We start from the raw sequence: 24,765 nt of genomic DNA, 5'->3' as shown, positions 1-24,765 counted from the left end.
GTTGATTCTTGGATTTTGTCTCTCGTCTGGCAATGTCCTGGTTGTGAGTTGAGACCTGCTAGAAATGGTTACATTTGTCAGCCAAATAGTACATGATTGTTAGAAATGGGATCCCAGGCAGAAATCACAATTTCTAGTTAGGGTAGGGAAGTCACCCTTCAAGACAACCCCTGCTCACCCTCTTGGTAGCTTGGCACGAGCAGTCAGGCTTATCTCGGAGGTCATGTGTAAAGCATTTGCGCACGCACCCCCAGCAACAACATCCCATGCCCCCCCCACAAAAGGAACTCCACACAATTGGATTGGATTGGATTGAATGTGCATTTGTAGAGCGCGAATTGCTGCCCGGAGGCGTCCAAGCGCTAAGAATACCGTAAGACCAGACTGAGGCACCCGTGGGGAGAAGGGGGGGTAGGTTAGATTGGGTGAAATAAAAAGGTTTTCAGCTGTTTGCGGAAGGCTAGAAGGTTAGGGTTGGCTCTAAGATGCAGCGGAAGGGCGTTCCAGGCCCTCGCGGCGTTATGTGAGAAAGACCTGCCTCCGGATCTGGATCTCTTTATCCTGGGAACTATTGCCCGGAAGGTCTGACTCGAGCGTAGACTTCTGTTGGGTGTGTAGTGGGTTATTAGATCTTGAGTGATACTGGGGCCAGTGTTCCAGAAGGACTGATGAGCTATGCACATGGCCTTGAACATAACCCTTCACTGGCTTCCAGTGCGCCAGAGAGTTATCAGTCCGGCCCTAGCTGACTGTCTGCGAGGAATGTTGAGTAGGATGCGGGCTGCGCAGTTCTGGGCCATCTGAAGCCTGCTCAGAGTGTATTCCGGGGCCCCGAGGTAAAGTACATTATTAAAATCGAGGCGCGACTGGATTAGACCTTGGACAGCTGTTTGTCTGGCCTCCATAGGAAGGAGAGGGAGGATTCTCCTCAGCATCCTCATGATGCCGAAGCAAGTTGCTGAGAGTTTTGTGGCCTGCGTACTAAAGGACAGAGATCTGTCAAGCCAGACTCCGAGGCTCTTGATGCTATTTTTAGGGGTAGGTGGAGGGCCCAGACTAGGTGGCCACATGGAGGTGGGGAGACTGAGGTCTGGGGGCCCGAGGAGCATCAGCTCGGTTTTGTCTCCATTTAATTTTAAAGATGAGCGGGACATCCAGGTTTTCACTTCCTCCAGGCACTCTCTAAGCCTGCCCTGTGTTGAAGAATTGGCAACCTGCGTCAGGGAGACCACTAGCTGTGTGTCGTCCGCGTAGGAGATGATCTTAATCCCAAAAGGACGGACGACATCCGCCAGTGGCCTCATGTACAGGTTAAAGAGTGCAGGGCTTAGAGAGGAACCCTGGGGGACTCCACATTTCAGGGGCCTGCTAGTGGAGACAGACTCACCGTCAAACACGCGGAAGGACCTATCCTCTAAGAATGACTGGAACCAGGACCAGGCTTTGTCCTTAATGCCGACCTGGGACATACGATACAGCAGGGTGTTGTGGCTGACCGTATCAAAGGCCGCGCTGAGGTCAAGGAGGATCACTGCCACTGATCCTCCCTGATCCAGAATATGTCTAGCTTCTTCGGTGACCATGAGGAGAGCGGTCTCGGTCCCGTGTTTCGGTCTAAAGCCTGTTTGAGTTGGGTCCAGTAGATAATGAGCTTCTAGGAAGTTTATTAGTTGTTGGTTTCTATGTTTCTCCAGGATCTTGCTTAGCCATGGGAGCAGTGATATGGGGCGATAATTGCTCAGGTCGGCGGAGTCCAGGTTAGGCTTTTTCAGCAGGGCTCTGACCATAGCCCGCTTCCACGCTATTGGGACCGTACCGGAGGAGATGGAGGTATTTAAGACCTCCCTTATGATGGGGAGAGTCGTGTGTGCGGCAGCCATTATTATGTCTGGAGGGGCTGGGTCATTCGGAGACCCGGATTTTACTTTCCGTGCTAAGGGCTCGAGAGATGCTAAGTCCAGAAGGGGGAAGTGGTTTAGCATAGGTAGGTGTGGGCTGGGCGGGGAGACTGTGGGGAGAGGGGGAGTGACTGAGAGGGTGGAATTTTCCGGGGAGAAAGCAGAATAGATGGAGCTGATTTTCTGATGAAAGAATTCGGCAACATTGTTACAATGGGAGGATGTCTTATCCGCCTGCAGACATGGCGATTGTTTGGATAGTTGTTTAATGATCTGGAAGATTTCTTTAGGTCTAGATTTGGCATGCAGGATTTTCTCTGAGAAATATGTGGCCTGGGCTGCTTTTATCAGTGATTTGTATTCACTGATGCTTTCGCGATATAGGGTTTTTTTGACTGCGGAGTAGTCAGAGCGCCAGTGCCTTTCTGATTTCCTGCAGAGACGCTTCTTCTCTCTGAGAACATCTGTATACCATGGAGCTGTTTTATGCGAGCGTTTGAACGTAATTTCCTTTTTAGGGAGAACGACGTCAAGCGAATTAGTGATCCAGTTGGTATATGCTTGGTTTGCTATGTCAGGTTTATCTTCAATCAGGGGTGGATTCTCTGTGAGTTTACTAGTCCAGTTGTCGACTGCTAAGCGAGACCAAGCTCTCATGATTCTCGTGGTGGGTAGGGGTTCAGGGGGTTTGGGCGCGGACCAACTAATGGGAATAAGGAAGTGATCCGTCCAGGGCAAGGGAATAGGAGAGCTGGTTAGAAGGTCATGACAGTTGCTGAAGACCGGGTCCAGCAAATGGCCTTTTTCATGAGTGGGGGATATGACTCGTTGAGTGAGTCGTAGGGCCGCAAGGTCATCTGTTAAGATTGCCGCCGTGTGATCTGCTGTTGACTCGAAATGAAAATTAAAGTCTCCTAGCAGGATGAAGTTGGACGTGGCATATAAGCGCTCAGCCACGCTTGAAGGGAGGCTGACGTGAAACTGCTTAGGGGGGCCTGGGGGGCGGTAAATAAGGGAGCCAGAAAGGCACTTGTTAGGTGTCAGTTCAATATTAAAAGAGAGACTTTCACAGTCCAGAATGGTTTCAGGAACCATTCGACAGTGGAATTGCTGTTTGTGGATTATCTCTAGGCCTCCTCCTCTACCTTCTGGGCGGTCTAGCCGTGAAATTAGGAAACCTGGTGGGAGGGCGTCTATAACCGCTGGCTCCGCGCCAGGGGAAAGCCAGGTTTCTGTTAAAAATAATATATCTGGCGTATATATATATATATATATATATATATATATATATATATATAGATATATAGATATATATGAAAAATATACTTTGTATTGAAAAACATACTTAGGGGTAAATACACAAGATACCATGTGCCAGGGGCACGGGCATGGTTTACAAGGGAATATATACAGGACAGGGCCAGGGGACCACTGCCAGGAATATGCACATGATGGAAATGGCATTTAAGACACATAACAACTGGGAGCTTCCTAGAACTAGTACCAGAACACATCACAACCAGGAGCTAGCATTAGAACACATGACAACCTGGAACATAATAGAACTAGCAGTAGAACTCACTCTAACCAGAAGTCATATACATGAGACCTAGGATACTTAGGAGGGAAGGAAGGACAAGCACATAACAGGGCACCTTTGAAGGCGCACATAGGATACTCTCTCAGGGATGACATAGAACATCAAACAATAACTTCCAACAGGCCAGCGGCCTTTTCTGGGGCTAGGGCCCCCCAAAGTCTCAATGTCAGGACAGGCTGCAGGGAGCCATGACTAAACCTACACGTGGCAGCTGCCCACGAAGTGCTGGGCAGCTGAGTGCCAAGGATGGGCCACACAATGGAGCCTCGCAGGCTCAGGACAGATACCACCAGCGGAGCCTCTCAGGGCTCGAGAACAAGGAATGCTGGGTGGAGCCTCGCAGGCTCAGGAGGATGGCGCCAAATGTGGGGGGCCCCTCTGGGCTCGGGAAGCCAGGGACACGTGGGAGCCGTCTCGGGCTCGAGGCCATGATGGGGGGCGGAGCCTTGCCGGCTCGTAAGAACATGGGTCAAGGTGGAGCCTCTCGGGCTCGTGGATGAACTGGGGTTGGAGCCTCTCCGGGCTCGAGGGGCAAGATGCTGCTGGGACCGGGCCTCGCAGGCTCGGCGGGACAGGAGCCATGGGTGGAGCCTCTCGGGGCTCGAGGAGGAGGAGTGGAACGAGCCTCGCAGGCTCGGGGGGGGGACTCTGGTCAAAGTGGAGCCCCTCGGGGCTCAAGAGGCTAGGTGTGGGCCGGCGGGGCCCCCCCTCGGGGGACCCGGCATCCCTGGGGCCCCACGGGCCTCGGGGCACAACAAGAACTGCACCGGAGGGGAGGAGCGGCCACCGGCAATGTGGCCCGACGCTCCTCCTCTCCCTTTCTCGCCGCCACACTCACCGTTCGGCGGGCGCGCCGGGTTCTCCTCGCTCTCCGGGGCTCCCTCTTGCTCCTGGGGGCCCCGGGGGGAAGAAGCGGCAGTCTTTGGGCCAAGCAGGGGCGCGGAGTAGGCTCCCGCCGCCCCCTGCATCTACTGCTCTCTCCCTCCCGCTTCACAAGCTCCCCGGGCCGCCGTCCAATCACAGCCGGGCCCGGGGAGACGTCAGAAGCCAAGCCCGGCCGGCATCCAATCGCAGCGCGGCCCGAGGGAGGGCTTCTCGGAGGGGTCCCGGGCCGGCGGCGGTGACTCGGGGGAATTGACGAGGGCCAGGCCCCCTCGAGAATGGGGACAATAGCGAGGTAGGCACTCGCTGGGGAGTCTAGAACCCCGTCGAACAGGGCAAATGCCGGGGGGGCACCGGCTGGTCCGAAGTAGCGCTCCCAGCGCTAGAAACACGGACAAAAGTGCTCCAAAGCGCTAGGGGGCAAGAGCCAGCGCTCCCCGGCGCTAGATAGGAGGGACAGCGCTCCCAGGCACTGTTGGTCAGAAGAAAGCGCTCCCAGGCGCTAGATGAGAATAGAGAAGTCCTTCAGGGGTCCAGGACCTCGGTTGGAGCACAGCAGCTCTTTAGAAGGGGAAGTCCATAGGAGTCCAGGAGTAGGGCAGGGCTCAGGGAGGCCAGACAACCCTGAGCCCACGCCGCAGCACGCCCCTGGCAGGGTTCCAGTCAGGACAAGCAGGAAAAAAGAGAGAGAAGAGGGCACACCCTCCTTTTATACAGGAGACCCCTTTGTCTAAAAAAGGGGCAGGCAGGATGAGAACCAGCTAGAACTGGTTATCAGGAATTTCTTGTTCCTGGCCAGGCTAGGTCACCAGACGCACCCCAGGTGGGTGGAGCCAGCATTGTGGGGGACAGCCCAGACCCATACAGGATACAGGCACAGCCCCTCCCTCACTTCAGCCAATCACGCGCCAGCATACTTACTGCACACACACACCGATGCCTAGAAGTGGCACTTCTCTTTTAGACACACACACGTCGCATACATCATCTTACAGCATTCAATCGCACGAGTCCATACATACCAGACTCGGGCTTGTACCCCCCCACGCACCAGGAACTAGCAGGGACACACCCATTCCCCATGCAGTCCTATGGGAGGGCAGGCATCTCTCCTCTACACGCACTCAGAGGGGGAATCACCATCCCCAGGTCACATATAACAAGCACAACTTCAGGGGTGGGCCTGCCAGAAGGGCCCAGTCCAACAATGATGTCAACAGAGACCACCTCTTATGTAGTTAGTATATATTCTGGTGTTGATGGAATACACACAGTGTGTTAAAATACCCCTCACACACCAAAAGGGCCCTTGGTGTCATGCTTCATCATCGGGGTCTTCCCGCCCCGCTGCGGGACGGGGCAGTGCTGCGACAATCGACTACGCTGGAGCACCTTTTTAATGTGGGTACTATGTGAGTGAATAGGAGTGAGTGTCAGTGGGGTCAGGAGTGATAATAAAGGTGAAGTTAAAAAATACCTGGCCAAGTGGTAGAAAAAACTATTTAATAGGCACTGGCTGGTATTGTTAAAAAGGGTGATGCGGAGAGGTAAAGCAAGTTACTGAGCTTACTCTCCTGTGTGGGTCAACATGTTTCGGGGCGACATGCCCCTTCGTCAGGACCGGGTGTAGATCCCCCCTGTCACTCACTAATGTTATACCACAATTAATGGGTGTAAATAAATGTTATCGTTATCAATGTGTATAGTTATGTTATATAAATATACGTGTTTTAGCTCTATCAGAAATTCTGATGTAGTAAGCTTTGGAAATAGGGTGTCAATGCCCCTTGAGCCAAGGCTGGGCGAAGGGTAATTGGGGGTCCAAATCAACCCCCAGCACCACGGTGCTTCCTCCTTCGTCAGTGGCTGCTATTGCATTGCAAATGCTTGTTTATATTAGTGTAGTTTTTCCCAGTTTTCGGACTTACACCTTTTAAATGCTTTAATCAAGTTCTGATGAAACATGCCTTATAACATCAAGCAGCTTCATTTGAATTGGGAGTTCGGTTACCGTCAATGCTTGGTTAATGTCAAGTTGACATCTAAGAGTGTAATTAGAGATCACAAAATGATCAGATTGAATTTTAATGCAAACCCATCCCAAAATTGTCCAAGTCTTTTAATAACTGCACCTCCAAAGGCCCTTACCCCGTCGGGCTGTCGGAAGAGTATGTCAGTGACAGAGACTAAGTGGTCTCAATCACTGACCTACTTAAGGTCTGCCCGACTGTAAATTAGATGGGTGGGCCCCCAGTTTGTCAAAGAGCGTACTCTTTTGCATTTGTCCTCAATGCTTGAATAATGTGGGGGTGACATCTAAGAGTGTAAATGGTGAGAATGGATTTTAATATGAACCCATTCCAAAAGTGTATAACTCTTTTATAATCGAAACTATGTACATACTGTGTTTGTGTATTCATGTGTAACATACAACCAGGCTAGCAGTTGTCAATAGCTTCATAAGTATTCTTCTGTTTTCTAAGTAAATGCTGAACAGATGTTCCCTTCCATAAGGGTTTAAGAGTTCTTTAATTACTTTCTTTCCAAGATTCATAACAGTATTTCTGCTGGGCTACTGTCCATGATATTGTCTTGTGAATAAGGCCTGCCGATCATCTCTGCTCACTATATACCCTCTAGAAACCTTAATTTCCTCCCCTGGACTCAATTTGCCTCCAGCACAGAGGATTACTTATCACTCCCCAGTGCCTTCCATCCCAGCTAAACCATCATTAACAGTTCCTTCATAACTGGGGAGTGACCCAACCTTGTAACTGCGCACATGTTTGCTCCTGGAAAGACTTTAGCGATGAGTTACCTTACCCATAAAGTGTTTATCTGTATTTCAGGGTGGATGAAAATGAGAGTAGAATGTTTGTCTTTGGCCTTATTCTGTGCCTTTCATACAGCCGTTAATTCCATATCCTTCATTCTGTTGCTCAATTTTATGCAGGCATGTTTCAATGCCATTGTTCTATGAATTGTTCTGTCCCGTATCAAATTAAAATCATTTGCTAAATAAATTTATCTTCTGAAACGGTCTCCTGTCTGCCAAGGAAATTAAACATATGTAGGAAATCACATTATTAAACTATGGGTAAGAGAGTCCACAGTTTTGATCTGTACTGTGATTGAATTAGGACAAGGCCAAAACACTACATGATAAACCGGTTTTGATTAAGGATCCCTTCAAGAAGTGAATTTGATATCACTTAGTACATTTGTGCATGAGCAACTATACATGTGTATTAATTGCTCATGTAAAAATGTAATTCACAAAAGCTTGCTGCGAGTACAGTTTCCAAGCCTTCTTTTAAAAGATCTTGGGAATTTCTGAAAGTTGTCAATGTGCACCAATTTAAGCATTTCTTATTTAAGATGCACTTTTGAGGCTTACCTTAAGAATTAGACTACTAATTTATTTTCATCTTGCTCATAATACACCGATTCTCCATTATTAACCATTTAAAAAAGATTATCATGCTTCAAGCACATTTTACTATGTGTTGGCTTAGAGAAATAGTATTTAAAGTTACACAGTAGTTTAACAATTAAGTTTTTTTTCAATTTGTACCTTTTTTTGTGTATATTTTATTTTGAAAGCAAACTTGCCAATCTTGCTTGAAGTTTCTTGCGTATATTTGCATATATTCAGGGAGCATTATAAGTAGTCTCAAGTTGTTAAATTTTGCAAACAAGTGTATGTTTTTCTACTGGAACCACTGGCAGTAATGCAAGCTGAGCTAACAGCTCTTTGCATTTCCTTATGGCACTAACCATTAACGGTGTAGACTTTTCATTAACAAATCATAGATACAAGTTGGAACAATTTGTACATATGGATACAAATCTTGCCTTGGTCACACATGATTCTCTTTCACTCATCCATACCACAGATACTGTAAACTGGCCACCAAAGGGTTTGTGCTGCAGGTGGTTGGCTCCATAGAATATGACCTGAACATTGAGCGATAGAAACTCCCCACATCTGCAAAAAGAAACTATGAATACAATGTTGAATGCAGGCTATGATAGACTGGGACCTGGCGCACCCATATCAGCTAGTAAAAGTTGGTTTGGCAAGGTCAAAAGTTTTACCAGATTTAGAAATCTTTCTGGACGCCAAAGATCTTCAGCGGGCAATGGTGGAAGCTGGAACCAAGAAGGGGTCTTCGTGGTTGAATACACCTGTTGAGCTATTCCCTAGTCCTTTGCCTGAAAGAGTTGAGAGCTGGGAAAAATGATAAGATGAAGAATCAGACTTTTCATTTATTTCGAGTAGGATAGGCACCTTATTATAGTCTATCCTAAAAAGCATTTCTAAATCACCAGCTGTTTCAAAACATCTAATAACTTGTTTCATGATCTTCCTGTTTGATGATCTTCTTCATTCATGGTTCCACTTGAGAAGGGGGCTACTCAAAGTGGTTTCTGGGACTTCTGTCCTGCAGCACCTTCCTTCTGCACTCCGTAGTCACAGAAGAGTAGTTCCACAGGAGGCATGCATGACACTTCTATTGTAATATGTCCAGTGGCTTACGTCCATGCAGGCAACAGCTTCCTTTGCTCCTGCATATTTTGCACACTCTTGCTGCAGCAAAGATCTACTAGATGCAGGCTTTACTGGAAGGATCTAGACGTCTGGATTCTTCAGTGTCAGCAAGTGCCTAGTGATACTAGTGTTGGAGCTGGCTTTATGGATTCAGAAATTCGGAGCATAGGCCAATTTCAAGCAGGCAGGAATCCTTGGGTGTAACGGGCATGAGGATCCGTCTTTTCCTTCATTTGTTCCAGGCACATCTCGTGCAAGTGAATAGAACTAACTGGACTTTTCCCATTACAAAGTTCGCAACAGTGCGATCCATTACCTACTCAAAGGATATGCTTGTGGAAAACATCCGTCACGCCACAGACACAAACCTGGTGCATCCTCGTTTCTTTGTTTGTAGCTCTCCCAATCTTTTTCACGTGAGGTCAGCCAGTTATTCCTGCTAAGTGTCTGAGCAGATCTCCAGATTTCAGTGTCTGTTCACCAAGCACAAGAAGTTTTAAGAGGCAAAAGGTTCCTGGATCATTTGGAGTCTCAATATTCCCTCTCCATCCTATCCACTGTGAGGCTTTCTTTTGATAAAGCAACTCCTGGCTTTCTGTCAAAAAACTTGAAGTAGGCTTGAATGACAGGGGTTCAGTCAGAAAGGTGAATGTTTTTTGTTAATGGCTCACATGAGCATAGGTAACCTATGTTTAACATTTCCAAACTGGAATAAGCACTATAGATGATAGAAATCTGACCACACCAGTGACTTTTTCTCTTACTGGATAACCTGAGCAGTTCAACATTGTTTTATTGGTACTTATCTATTGATTTGAAATCATTGTATGCTTTGGGAATGTTCTCTGACACCTGGCTGCAGAAAAAGGCACTCATGATAACACATTGAATGTTAAGGTGCATGTTGGGAAACCATTTTTTAACACATACCAGTATTTTGCCTAAACCCTTTACATTCATAAATATGATTTGCCTAGTTGTTTACGGATGATTTAGAATTACAACTTTTGTCAGAGGATGTCTAACTCTCTAATAAGCAAGCATTGCCTCCTAAAGAGTTAAAGGGTACCTGATGTTAGGGCTTTGAAATCTGCATACACTGTGAGGTTGAGTTCCCTTACAGGGTACATTTCACTATTTTAGTACTTGGACCTCGAAGGACATTATCACTTTTGATCAACCAACTATATATTTAAGCATTACATTTTGTTCCTCTTCCTCTTGGACACGTGACCTGAGAAACAAACATCACAATTCAGTGCAACCACTTCTATTCTTGCCTTTTTTTTCGTCTGAGACCTAATATTCTGATTATGTTTATGTTGAAATTTCTTCTGAACCTTGTTTTTTAGGGGACTTGGGTGTAAGTGTTGTGCAGGTACATCATTTCTGCTCATCCTCTCTCACTAGTTTCCCCATGTTATTTCTTTAGGCAACCGAGTTTGACATTAAGGTTTAGGGAGCACCCTAGCAGTTGCATCCAGCTGGTGCCATATTTCAATCTCCTTGTAGTTTTCGTCTCCCCATTTCGCACCCATACCTAGTCCCTGAAGAAATATTGGAACATTGTACTTAATACTCATTTTCCTTCTTAATGATAGGCATTCATTCCTCCCAAAAATGAAACAGTAATATGAAGGCAATATGAATAATTTCATTTCTAGATGCACAACTCCTCTCCCTCATCAGTGTATTAGCTTATCCTCCAGAATTTAGTGACATCCTGTTGAACTTGGTCAACCTTTTATCCCATGAAAGCTTTTGCTCAGCTCCACATGACTTGTTCATCATTTATACAATGAATTATATGGCAAAAAGTAGCCCTTGAACGCAAAGTGATTGATGCGGCGTGATGCCTTCAAAGATAGTGATCCAATTTCTAGTGCTTTTTAACCAATGTTTATTTAAGTAATTCTTTTCTTAAACATTTTTATTCATTCCATAACTTCACGTGTGTATTCTTCAAATTTGCTGAGTGCACAGTATTTCTCATATCATTCCATTCATGCCCAATGCATTTCGGACTCCGTAGTTCTTCTTCAGGGGAATAAATACTGAGCTACAACAGAACAATTTCAACCAATGATAAGCATCTCAAACCTTTAAGAAAACAGATAACTCCATAAATCGGATCAAGCCATCTTGATCTCAATGAGTCTACCAGCAGCTTCCCGAAGCTATAGTTAGACCCCTGTGCATATAGACCATGTTTCAGTGCACAAAAATACATATCTGTTATGGTGTGTTCAAGGTGAGCAAGCTGGTAAATCCCACCTAGTTGCTACTCCATCATGCATACAAACGACTAAGTAAAACCAAGTGTTTGACCATGCTTGCGGTTCAGAAAGATGTATTGTTTTCTTTAAGTTATGAGAAGAACCAAATTTGACCATCCTCAACATGTGTGGAGTGGAAGGCATTACAGAAGGTTGCGAGCTCTGAGGAAATTTAGTTAACAGTCATGAGAGTTGTAATGGAAGTACATGCGATTATTAAAAAGTTGACTTGGCTGAGAATCATCAACGTTGCAAAGAATGGCTGAAGTAATTTGCTACACATATTCACATTGAGCCATGTACTTGTCATAAGTGTTAACAGCTATCTAATGGTACTGCTGACATGAATATAGATTAGGCTACAACAATCACAATGCACTGTAATCTTGATGAAGGGTTGATTTGTCCGCCCAGTACCTTAAGGGTGATGTGTTACCACAGTAGGGCTAATTTTGCTGCTCATCAGCATCATAACATTGTAGATTTGTACAGAGCACCCACCACAACCAGTTCAGTATAAACAGATCCACATCACACAGCATTTGCACTTAAATATTGTGTTTCATTTTAAGGTTTCAGGACACTTGTTCCCGTCTAACTGAGCTCACAAGTTGTACACAACTGCAGCCAATTGACCCTAAGATATCAGAAAATCTTGCTGTAGCACAGATGTTTGCTTTGCGGGCATTAGCTGTGTGGGATGTCCTAGTGGAACTGCATATTCTGCTCACTCGCTCTCTAGAAAACATCCTTCACTTAATAGAGTATTTTGGTAAAGGTTGACTGACAAATGCCAGGCACCAATCCTACTGTCTGCTGTGTGGTGCCTATTGTAAATAATTCTAGTGCTTCTAGCATTTTCAGGAAACGGAGGTTGCAGAGGTTCCCCATGTTGGCTCCACGGTATCCGTAATGGTGAAAATGTTTTGTATGGTGCCTACAGCGCCTGTGTATCCTCTCAATCTCAAGCTGACTCATGTTTATGGATGTCCGCCATTTGTGGTTATTGATTGGTGGCGTGGTTTCCATCCTCGTGCTGCGTGGTTTGGTGTAGCAGAACAAGGATTTTGCATTCATGATATAGTAGCCTCACAGTGCTGCATCCATTTCGGTGGTTGGTGGAACGGAAGTGTGAGCTGCTGCAATCGACCTGTGAGAGCTTCATCTTCACAGTGCTGCATCCATTTCGGTGGACTGTGGAATGGAAGTGTGAGCTGCTGCAATTAACCCATGAGAGCTTCATCTGGCTGTTAATATAGGTCTGGCCTTGTGTGCAGGTGTGTGCGATATTTTATTTTCATCCAAAACCGTGCATATGCTTTGTTTTGTTTGCATTATTGTGTTGGTCTTTAACCCGTTAACTGCAGCGTAAAATACGCCACAGTGCGGGCGTTCTATTGCGTGGGCGGGGCCGCGTCAGCCACTGGACGTGCGCAGCACTACCGAGGTCGTGCTCGCGACAGCCGTTGGCCGACAAACACACTCAGTGGGTTAAATTTCCTATTGTTATACAGCTTTTCTTTCATTCCCTACACTTTCACGTATTTATACCACCAGGTTTTGACTAGTTGTATTTTAGGTGGTATTTTCTGCTAGTTTTTTGTGACCTCTAATACTTTTAATTGGGTGTTATGTACCACATGCGTTATTTTTCGCTTGTGATAAATAGCACATGCATTGAATAGTGCTTGTTGACTAAATAACGCACGCGCTATTTACCCCTGCATACGGTAATTACAGTACCCCCAACTCATAATCAAGGCCTTAATGTTGATTTTTTTTGTTGTTGTTTTTTTTGTTTCTTTCCTTACATGAAAAAAATGTTAGCCAGCTTACCTTACTTTAACATCATTTCCATCTTATTTTAATCAGGAAACGGCACAGAAAATGTAAAGAGAGATAGCTTTGGGCTTCAAGTACTACAAACACAGCATGAAGAACTGAAGCAAAAGGTTAGTTAATGATATTTCTCTACCCAGGATTTCTGTCCGTGAATAAACAGTTTCTGGCAGGATAAACCTGTTGATGGGACCTGGAAACGACTTGATTAGGCATCACACCCTTCCATTCCCACCCATCCTTCCCATCCCATCTTTCCCATTACTTGCTTGAGGATCATCATGATGTAGGACTTACAACAATGTGGCCATATTTCCCATTCTTGCTTCATTTGCTAGTTTCATTTACTGGTGAAGCACAAATAACTGGAGTTGATTGTGCTACTATTTCTTTTTTTTTTTTGTTCTTTTTTTTTTTTGTCTTCATTTAAATATAATATGCTCAATAATTCCAGATTTGGGGTTTCTAACCCTTCCAAGTGTATAAAGGATAAATTTTTTTAGATTACCGGTCTGGTTACACCCCCACGGTAGAAAAAAGGGTACCTTATATCTCCAGAACCGCACCTTCATCCACTTGTCAGAGTTTCCACCTTAATCTAGAATTTTTAGCGGCCAGTATGATCCCCCACCTCGGAGGGTGACCAATCAGACCCGTCCCCTGGACAGTTGTCTGTTGCATATTATTTAATCATAGGACTTGGAAATCATGTGTAAAAAATCAGAGCATATTAAACATTGGAAAGAAAAGAAAGGGGGAGGAGGAGAAGAGAAGAGGAGATGGAGTTAAGGAAAGCAGGGACCATTTCCCATTATTCATTCAAGTGTAACTATGTGTGTACCGTCGCTGTCTCGGCCCAGGCCTCCCAAATTTCCCAGAATTTAGTCTTTTTTGAGCAATTACTAGCTTGATCCAACATAGCTATCCTCTGTATGGATCGGATCCATTCTCCTTCTGTAGGGGAGCATTATAATATCCATTTAACACAGAGCTCTCTACGCGCTAATAAGATCAAGATAAATAATAGTGCTTTATGCTTTTTTGTAAATGCTCGTTCATCTGCTTCCCTCGGGAGCACCCCAAAAATTACTGTTAAAATAGTTATTTTTGTTTCCAACCCTATAATATCAGAAATGTTCTTACCCACTTTGTTCCAATATGCAGCTATAACCGGACAGCTCCAGAACATATGGACCTCGTTAGCTTTTTCTTCCCCGCATTTAGGGCATCTCTTGATCACTTGATTACCCATTTTCGATAGCTTGTGGGGAGTCCAATAGGCCTTGTGAACTGTAAAAAGGTGATTTTTTTTTTTAAAGAAGCAGCGTTTACACTTGACTAAAGGAGAGACATAGATACTTGCCCGGTCTTTTCCAGGTCTTCATCCGGCAGATCCTTCTTCCATATTTCCGTAAACGAGGCCTGCTCCTCTTCTCCGTTCTGGTTAAGCAACAAATACCACTCTGCAACTTCTATTTTTTATTACCATGTGAGCAGATCTTAAATGCCAGGTTCGGGTTCCCTTTTAGTTCTTTATCTATTGCTCTTGTCCAGCTCAACAACTGGTAATATTTAAATTTTGAGACTTGGTTTTCTGTGATTTCAGTTAAATGTGGCCATGAGATGAGTTCAGCGTCAGTTAGAAGTTGTCCCCAGGTGTTAATCCCGCATTTTCTCAAGGGGGTCGCCAAAGCGTCTGTCATACATAATGGTAACCCGGGGGAGTCCCAAATTGGACTGATATCGTTATAATATGGGATGTTTAAAATTCGACTTACTTGGGACCAGAGCTTAGCCACTGTCATCATGATCTTTAACTTTATCTTTTTAAAGAATTAGGGGTGCCCAAATTTTAAAAGATAACATCCGGCTTGTTGAGTGCTGTCTCTAGAGAGGGCTTTAAATAGGGGAGAAAATTTAGAATCTTCCGACATCAATTGACGAAAATTCTTTAGTTGGAATGCGCACATATACAGATATAAATCTGGGCTTGCAATCCCCCCATATTCTTTTTTTTCTTTCTAAATTTCTTGTGTGCCATCCGCGGTCGTTTGTTCCCCCATATGAAACTTGAAAAAGGCCCCTGGACTTTCCTGAACCATATTTTTGGAAACTCCAGTGGAATGTTATTGAACAAGAATATGTATTTTGGTAGAAGTGACATTTTTACTAACTTAGATTTGCCAAGAAAGGAGAGACCCAGAGACCCCCAGGAGCATAATTAGGAACGTACTTCCTTTGTTACTCTATCAAAATTAACTTGCGCAATTTTATCTATATTTTGGACTATCTGGATTCCCAAATATCTGATTTCTTTTTTTTCATAGGCACTATAAAAACTTGTATTCCATTTTAATAGCTCTGTTTTTTGTTGGTTGAGGAGATATCCTGAAACCTTTCCGAAGCTTTCTAATTGTGGCCAGATTTCAGAGTAGGACTTTTCCAAATTACCTGCAAAAACAATTAGGTCATCTGCATATAACCCTATTTTTTTTCTCTCCCATCCATTACAAGTAAAGGATATGATTTTCTGAGAGGTTCTTAGTTTACAGGCCATGGGGTCGATGTACATATTAAAAAGTAATGGGGAGAGGGGGCAGCCCTCTCTGGTCCCTCTACCTATCTGTATTGCTCTGGTTAGCTTCCCATTAACCAGGATTCTAGCTGAGGGGTTCTTATATATGGCCTTGATTGCTGCCAGGCATTTTTCACCCAGGTCGAAAGATTGTATTATTTTAAATAGGAAAGTCCAGTTAACTCAGTCAAATGCCTTGGCGGCGTCGAATGTCATTACAGCCAAGGGAGACTTGTAGCGTTGTGCCATATCTATGGCACCAATCAGGTCGTAGGTTAACTCACTAAGCTGTCTCCCCTTCATAAAACCCTTTTGGTCAGGATGGATAAGAGGTCCTATTAGTTTATCTAGTCGTTTAGTAATAATCTGTGTATAGATTTTATGATCACAGTTCAGGAGTGAAATTGGTCGATAGGATTCGCATATACGTGGGTTTTTATTCGGTTTGAAGAGAATTGTTATTGTTGCTTCTTCCCAGGATATGGGAGGGTTTTCACCATCTGTGTAGGAGGAGTTAAACAGTTGGAGAAGGATAGGTATTGATTCCTCCTTTAGTACATCATAAATTTCATTTGGAATGGAGTCAGGTCCTGCTGCTTTCCCTTTTTTTAGGGATTTAAGTGCATGGATTACTTCCTCTAACCGTATAGGACGATTTATTAACTTTATTTTCCTGTTGAAGGGTAGGGAGGGACACTTCTGCGAAGAATTTTTCCGCAATGGTATCTTCCATAATCATATCCTCCGTATATACGTTTTTTAAAAACTGTACAAACGCCTCCTCTATTTCAGCGTCTTCTGAGACTATGTTGTTAGTGTCTGAGCAACGTATATCTTTTATCCAGTTCCTTGTCTGGTCAGTTTGTTTTTTCCAGGCAAGGAGTTTACTACAACCCTCCCCATATTCGTGGTTTGCCAGTTTACTAGCGTCCCACTTCTTCCTTATGATAGTTTCCAAGAAATCGGCTAATTCATGTTTAGCAGAGGTTAGATTAAATAAGAGTGTAGCGTTCTCTTGATCTCCCTCGAGACACTTATGTATTCTATGGATTTCATCTTCAAGTTTTTTTGTTTCCTCTTTTATTTTATTTTTGTTTGCGTATAAGAAAAAGCTAGCATCACCCCCTTAAAGCTTTATATGTGTCCCAAACTATTTGTATTGGGGCAGAGTTTAGGTTGATGTTAAAAAAACTCCTTAGTGTCCATCTTTAACTTTTTCAATTATGTTGTCATCCAATAATAGCGCACGATTAATAGTGCATCTTCTTAGTTCTTGTGTATTACTTATCGTTATTTTTTGAATGACTGCCGAGTGGTCTGCCAGATGTTCAGGGGCATGACTGACTTGAATTGTGTTTCTACTTCCTATAGCACTAACTAGGAAGAAGTCGATCCTTGACTTGTGTCCCCATTTTTTGTTATGAAAAGTAAACTTCCCACCCTTAGTTTTAGACTTGATAGTCATATCCTTCCAAATATCTATTAGGCCTATATCGGTCATTAATTGTCTTAGTGCTCTTCTCATTTTTTGTGTACTTAATGTGGCTCTGTGTGATGTGGAGTCACTACTTGGGTTTAAAACCATGTTAAAATCACCTCCTAAGATGGTATAGTCGCTAGTGTCTGTCAAGTGAGATAGCAAAGTATATAGCGGCCCAGGGTCGTCTAAATTAGGGCCGTAATAACTTGCTAAAGTGATCCCAGTCCCATTGATCTTAAATTTAGCGCTAGCCCATCTCCCTGCTGTGTCGACTATACTTTCACTCAATACAGCTGATGCCGTTTTTTTTAATAAGTATAGCAACTCCCTTTGTTGTACAAGATTGATTAGTGCAAATACAGTATTCAATCCATTTCTGTTTTTTTTTTAAATCAAAGACCATTCCTCTTTAAGTAGGTGAGATTCTTGTAACAAAAAGATCTTACACTGTGATAGTCTCAGATATTCCTGGAATATCTGAGACTATCAGAGTGTAAGGTCTTTTGTGCTACTATTCCTTAATTATTTTCACAAAGCACACAGCAAAGGTGCCTGCCTTTGCAACATGGTCTAAATGATGTTACGGCAACAATTCTCATCAAGCTGAAGAAGGAAATTCAAACACTGAAGAGCTACTGTCCGCAATACGTCACGATTCAAATGTCTGAATGAAGCAGTAAAGCAGATGTTCAGACCGTATATTAAGCTGTCTCTTATACTCAGATCACACTTATACCTGCTGAAAATCACACATCTTGGTATAAAAAAGTGGAATATTTTACTCTGCTTCTTTCAGTTTTATAATTGAGAGTTGAAGAGAAATATGCTTGGCATAAGATCGCTAATGACAAGTTACTGCAGTATATTGTGCGAAATGGCGATACCTTGATGTTTAAAATCCCTCCACCTGCCCTCTCCATGAAGCACTGAAATTACCATCATTCTCCGATAACAGAACAAGTCTTAATTTCTAAAGCAGAACCCAGCATGTGTTGACCATAAAAGACCCTCCTGCCGCCTACATTTATAGATGATAAACAGAAGGATGAAAAGTTCAGTATGGTAGTTTCCCACGAAATAATGAAATAAGAGGGGTGTTCTATCAGAACTTTATTGCTTCTACCAAGGCTGAAAGGAGCTCACGGCTGGTCTAATGAAAAAGGTCATCCTTGCATGGATCTTGTGTTTTTCTTAGTTTATTGTTTTAGTTTAAATATTCATTATTTTAATTAATAATATTTTCGGAAATATTTTTCACAATTGAAATAAACATACAACAATAAAAACATACTATATATAAAGTGTTATACAATGTGTTCCTTTGATTATTCAATAAAACAAAACATAAATACACAACTATACATATTTAAAATAACACAATTTAATAAAAACTTTCAGTTGCCATTTGTCATTTCGTATTTGAAGTGATTCTGCGAGTAAATATAATTCTGAAACCACACGGCAACTGATGTTGTTGAACAATAGATATCATAAAGAAATATTTCCAATTTATTATCATAACCACATTCTTAAAACTCCACTCTCTCCTTACACACGCCCTCTCATACACTCATAACTATACCTTACCCAGCCTAGATTTACAATTCCTATCCGAACAAAACGGTAAAAGAACTATCTTTTTCAGCCATTGTTGTGTTTTAGGGTTGGGTATTGTTGTTCTGGTCTACGTACGTTCCTGTGGGAAATATATTATAAGTCCACCTTCTTCAGGGCCACCAAGAGTAACTATTCGGAATTGGTGGAACAGCAAAGGGGTATCTGGAAAAACATAATAATTAACTGCAGTCCAGCCACAGCCGCAATTTATTTTTAAAATACCTTTTAGAAAACACTTCTGCTGCTCAAGTGAAATACCTTCACCAATAAGCCAAAATAATATATAGAAAAAAATTCAAACCAAGAAAGCCTTTGTAGTGCCCATCAGAATTTCTTAAACCTTATATCCCACAAGGAAAACCGAAGAATCCCAAGGTTCCGAAGACAACTCTTGCCACATGCTCATTCTTAGGTGGACAGTGAGAAACTGATTATAGAACCTCCAATGTACTGATACATATAAGGAAAGACCTAGATAGTGTGTCTTATCCCTCTGCTCCCCGGTGTAAAACTACACCTTACTTGGAAGTTTATGAATATTCGTACTGGTCCTCACATTGTGATCCAGTATCCGTAGGTAGGTTAGGTATTTTTCTTTGTATTTGAAAAGACTAAAGATCTGAAAAGCATATATTATCTTAATGTTGAAATACTGACTAGATAAAGGTGAGCTCTCAAAAATGTATACATTTGTCTGTTTATACAGGGAGTCCAATGAACCAGCACTGTACCTGAGTTACAGAATAGAATCTATTTTTTTATCTGAGACCAGTGATTCTGTGTGGAAAATTCCTCTGTTTTGATGCACAGTGTAACTCTGCTTTTTCAAGGGTCCACTAGGGCCCTGTATACGGTCACTCAACATTCCTAGACGGGGAAATAAAATACAAAAAACCCACATAATTTTGCTTTTCTCGTCTATTGTTTTCGTATCATTTGATATAGACTGCTAAAAAAGCGTAGGATGACATAAGCGTTTAACTTGCTAATAATCTTTTGATCTGAAAACATAGACACCCTAGTCCGTGTCTCTCGCCTTAGTTATGTTCAGAAACCAACAGGCAATTAAGAAAATACAAGTATCGGCGTAAAGATTTTGCAGGGGGACTGTCTCTTGTTATAAAAGCACTAATTTTCTTGGATTGTACCTGCGTGCATATCTTGCACTCTGACTCCGAGGTAAAGAAAATTATGTATATTGCCTCTGTTCTCCAAGTGTCTTCCTTCATCATGAAAATGTCAGTATATAGCCTAACGCTGATGCCATTAGGGCAGAAGTATCTGTCAGACTCGAGTACTCACCTCTCGAATGGAACATGATTTAAAATAACAGGGACATGTGAAACATTGTTCGTGTCTTCATAGAAGTCACATTAGCGGCCAGTTGTCTCTACCAACATAATAAACTTCTTTAAAGAATCCAACATGTCTAGATTTAATCTGGACAGCAAAGTAAATGAAGTTTCTTTTGTTTTTGACTATATAGTCCAAGGGATGCCTTATCTCATAGTACGGAAATCGCAAGTGTCTATATATGTAGGTGTGCTCTTCTTGCTACTGCAGTTAGGACGAAAGCATTTTTTTAAATTGCCCGGGGTGTTCTGGCACGGACCTAAGGTACTTTGCTGATGTGGTAAACCTGGATATAGGACTGAAGCCATAGAGTGTTGGAGACGCCATCTTACGATGGTTAAAAACTGCATGGTATGTCTTCAAACTCACCAGTTTTACACCTAGTTTCCCCCGATATATCTCTCTTGCCCAATGAAATGATGGCTTAGACAAGGGGTCATTGTCTAATATGTGGTAAATATGGAAACCGGACTACACACAAAAAATCTTATTAGGTATACCGTCTATAGATGGTAAATAACACAGCATAGTACGTCTTTGAAAAGGCAAAGGGGAAAGTTTCAAACCTAGTTCCCCTGAAATGGCTCTCAAGCTGTATATGGCTTAGCCAGTGGGCCGCTATCTATTACAATCCGGTCTGATTCCCCCCTGAATATTGTACTGTAAAAGACTATGTATGGGCAATCCAAATCTATGTGTTTGTACTCACAACTGCAATATCAATGAGGAAATTCTACTATCCTTACATGGGAGACCAATAGTGTTATGTCTCCTCTTCACTAGGTGGTTTAAAAACAGCCTTTAAAAAAAACTGTATATATATATATTTTTATTATTGGCCATGGAAGTATTGTATAAGTTGACAAACAGATCAGCTTCACTTATTGACAAGTAACAGTTGTAGCAGATTACAAAAGGAATATTGATCACTGATACAAAGGAGACAAGAAGAGGAAAAACCTTGAATGATTCATTTCGTACACATACTTACATAACACATGATCTCTTGTGGAAGACTCTTACTAAACCATCTTTTTTTTATATGCTGGGTCCATTTTCTCACTTGCTGAATGGCAATATAGTCTGCAGCTTACTCTTCTCCAGGTTGTGGTCCACTTTGATCCGCATCCCTTAGCCAGTTCAGAAATGGGCCCCAAATGTCTTTCGGTCGAGAGGCCACAGGCATCCACTCCCAAAAGGCAGTGATTTGTTCCTGACAGAATGTAACGTCAACGGTCCAGTCTTTAAGCTTGGGAGGGTGCGACCTACCCCATTTCATAGCAATCCTATGTTTTGCTAATAAAAGCAGCATGGCCAATAGTCTGTGAATCCCCCACAGGCACATTCTTTATATAGCCCAATAGGCCCATTGATGCCCCGGGTGTTAATTGTATCATGAGTATCTCACTAATAGGTTGGAAAATCTCCTTCCAGTACGCTGCTATTGGTGGGCAGCTCCAGGCCAAATGCAAGAAAGTGGCTTGGTCGGTACGACATCTCCAGCATTCCGCGTTCGACCGAAGTCCCATTCGATACAGTTGTATGAGTGTTCGATAATATTGGTTTAAAAATGTAAAATTAATTAGCCTGAGCTCATAATTGGGGGACAGTTGTTCTAGCAGTGCACAACAGAACTTCCATTCCTCTTCTGTCACCTGTGGGTGAAACTCAGTGTTCCATTGGTCTCTGATTTGGCCTAGTGACTAGGTAATGTGTCTGAGTGGAGGAGTAGAGCCTGGTGATGAGTTTTTTTATGCTGAGGGATTAGTGAGGAGGTTCTCCAAGGGATGATCAATAGGTGGTGTATTTGGAAATGTGTCATGGGTTTGCCGACAAACTGCACATATGCGATGGTATAGCAGTGAGTCTGAGAAAGAAGGGGGAGGTGTATCAGTATGGGCCGGCGGTTCAAGAAAGCCCTCCTCTCTATACAAGTCCGCGTAACTTTGAATACCCATCCTCTGAGCTCTCGCTATAGTCCCCCCCCCCCCCCCCCCCCTCCAAGAAAAAAAAATTGATTCCACTCCCAAATGGCAGGGAGGACACATTGGGTAAAATATGATGAAAACCCATTTGATGTGTGGGCCCAATGGATCAAGTAATGCTTGCACCATATTATTTCCTCATTGAGCCCCTTCTTTACAGTGTTAAGCAAGAAAATCCAATAGGACTCTCTATCTTTGCAAGTGTCTGTAATGGCTTCGCCTTGCCTGGCGTTTACTTTTTCCAAGATAATCCATTTTGGTTCCCTTTCTATATGACTTTTTTTTTTTTTTTTTTTTTTTACAGTAGTGCTGAACTAGGGGTGCCTGATGTTTATTGGTCCTGATAGCTGATTTGTGTTCTCCATAACCAAATCCTAAATTCCCTGGAGCTTCTACAGTTAGCCATGTCTCTTAGGGGGGCCATACGCCCTCCAAATTGCCACCTATATATGGTCACTGCGGTATTGCATGCGTTACAGGTGCCACACCCGTGACCAATGTGGTTCCTAAGATGGAACTTTGAATTTGTTCTTTTTTTTAATTCTAATCTGTTATGTATTAGTTCATCTTCTAGTTGCATTGCTTATATATGCTAAGGTTGATCTATCCAGTGTGGTTTGTTCTTCATTTACACTTAGAATCTTCCAGTTGTTATCAAGATTCTTTTAACTTTATAGTTCAAGTTGGAGTGGTTGATGACACACACCAATTTGTCTTCTGTTTTTTAACGATTGGGTCCCTGTAAGAGAGCATCTCTGTTATAGCACTTGGCTCTCTTAAACGCTTGCCTCACCAAGCATTTCGGATACCCTCGTTTTCAGAGTCTCAGCTTGAGTGCTTGAGTGCTTCTGCATGTATCACATATTTTTGATACTTGAATTATTTCTTCTGATCCTTAAAAATTCCCCAAAGGGGATGGAGTCCTTCTGACAGTTGGAATGAGAGTGCGAGTCATGTAGCTCTGTATTCCTAGAAGTAGGCTTTCTGTAGAAGCTGACCTGTAGATTTCCCTGGTTCCCTGAAATCCAAATATCTAAAAACTCCACCTTAACTGAATTATATTCGGTGGTAAATGTGAGATTTGGCACTAAAATTCAGCGATGATACAAATTCTCTAAGGCTTTCCTCTTGTCCAGACCAGACGAAAAAAATACTGTCAATAAAGTGATGCCCAATGCTTTATATTTTTTTAAAAAAGGGGTAACTTCATACAAAAATGTTTACGTTCGTATTCTCCCATATAGATATTCGCAATACTGGGAGCGCAAGAAGCTCCCATTCTAGTATCTTTAGTTTGTTGATACGAGCTGCCATCAAACTCAAAGTAAGTTTTGAAGGGGTACTATTTTCAAACATTCCAGAGTAAAATTATCTGGAGATCTCCTGTAGATCTCGCTAATAAAGTTTCAACTGCTTCTATAGCTTCTTGTTGAGGGATATTTGTATAGAGCGCCTCCATGTCTAATGTTACAAACATTTCCGAATCTGGCACAAAAGGCGCATTTTCTAATTTAGCTATCATATTCCCTGTATCTCTCACATAGGATTTGTAGCTCTTCGTCATAGGGCAAAGGGTTGTGTCCACTTATTTCATATGGTCTTAGAAAGTTCCCCTACCACACTTAAATTACTGCTGGAAAAAACAATCCTCATCAAGCTGAGACAATCTAACATGATGGTGATTGATTTCATTGGTGGTTCCCAGAACTCCCCCCAAATGTCAAAGAGGCTGCGTGATGGGACCATGAATACTATATTACTTCCCTCGACTCCAAGGCAAGGTCCTACGTCACAGAAGTCTATCTTTGAATTTAGGAGGTACTTCCTGCATTTCTTCAGTATGAACTGGTGAACATACAAACAGACCTGTATGCAGGTTCTAAGACTAGTAACACATTAATCCACAGGTCCCATAACCATTCTGATTCTTTGAAGTGTTTTGTGCTGACAAGTGATGAATAAAGGTTCATGCATAATGCTACCCTCCTGTCTTGCCATACAATCGCCAATCTTGTCATTTACAATAGAATGCCTTGTCATATTTTCATCATTTTACCAAATTAGCTTCCTGTTCTCTTCCATCACAGTTCTGACCCTCCAAACTGCTTCAATATAATAATGGCTTTCTGCTAAGACATTAACCAGCTATTTTATTGAATTTGAGCCATCCTTAATTCTCCAATACAGCATCCTCTTTGGAAAGTAGTTTGCTACAGGAAATCATTCCACTAGTAAAGCAAGTGAGGTTCAAACTCTGTTTTTACATGTTAGTGATCTAACATGGGTTTCTCAGATTGATGCGGTTACATCTTAATGCATTTTTACTGTGGCGTTAATCAGGAAAATTCACTCCATTTTCCCCATGCAAGCCTTGAAAATTATCATTATGGCTACAGTTATTTCCCAGCTAGACCATGCCTTTATATTTAGTTCTTCCAAATAATGTTATCCAGAGACTCCAGTTTATTCAAGCCGAAGCAGCCTGCCTCCTATTTAGGATTAAGAGTCCATTCCATGTTACTTCTACCCTAAAGCAATGACTCTGATTGCCAGTTAGGCAAAGGGTTCAGTTTAAACTATACTGAACTATTTTTAAAGCTCTGCAAGATTCAGCTTCAAATTTCCTAGCAAAGAAACTTAATAAATGCATTCCCTCATACAAAAGAAGCTCCCCCAGCGCCTTCCTTCTCCAGGTTCTGAGATATAAT

The 24,765-nt window shown here is 42.8% G+C and overlaps 1 protein-coding gene across 2 annotated transcripts in view; it reads left to right on the top strand.

The window, feature by feature from the left end:
• ATRIP (ATR interacting protein) overlaps positions 1–24,765 on the top strand; it is a 289,338-nt gene that overhangs the window by 44,822 nt on the left and 219,751 nt on the right. For both annotated transcript variants that reach the window (XM_078661380.1, XM_078661379.1), the window contains exon 3: positions 13,081–13,160. In XM_078661380.1, the coding sequence (XP_078517506.1) occupies positions 13,081–13,160 (80 nt within the window). The remainder of the gene's footprint in view (positions 1–13,080; positions 13,161–24,765) is intronic.

Source organism: Lissotriton helveticus, chromosome 9 (assembly GCF_964261635.1).
Source record: "Lissotriton helveticus chromosome 9, aLisHel1.1, whole genome shotgun sequence".
Taxonomy (NCBI): domain Eukaryota; kingdom Metazoa; phylum Chordata; class Amphibia; order Caudata; family Salamandridae; genus Lissotriton; species Lissotriton helveticus.
The sequence above is the reverse complement of the archived record's forward strand: the minus strand, read 5'-3'. Positions and strand labels throughout refer to the sequence as shown.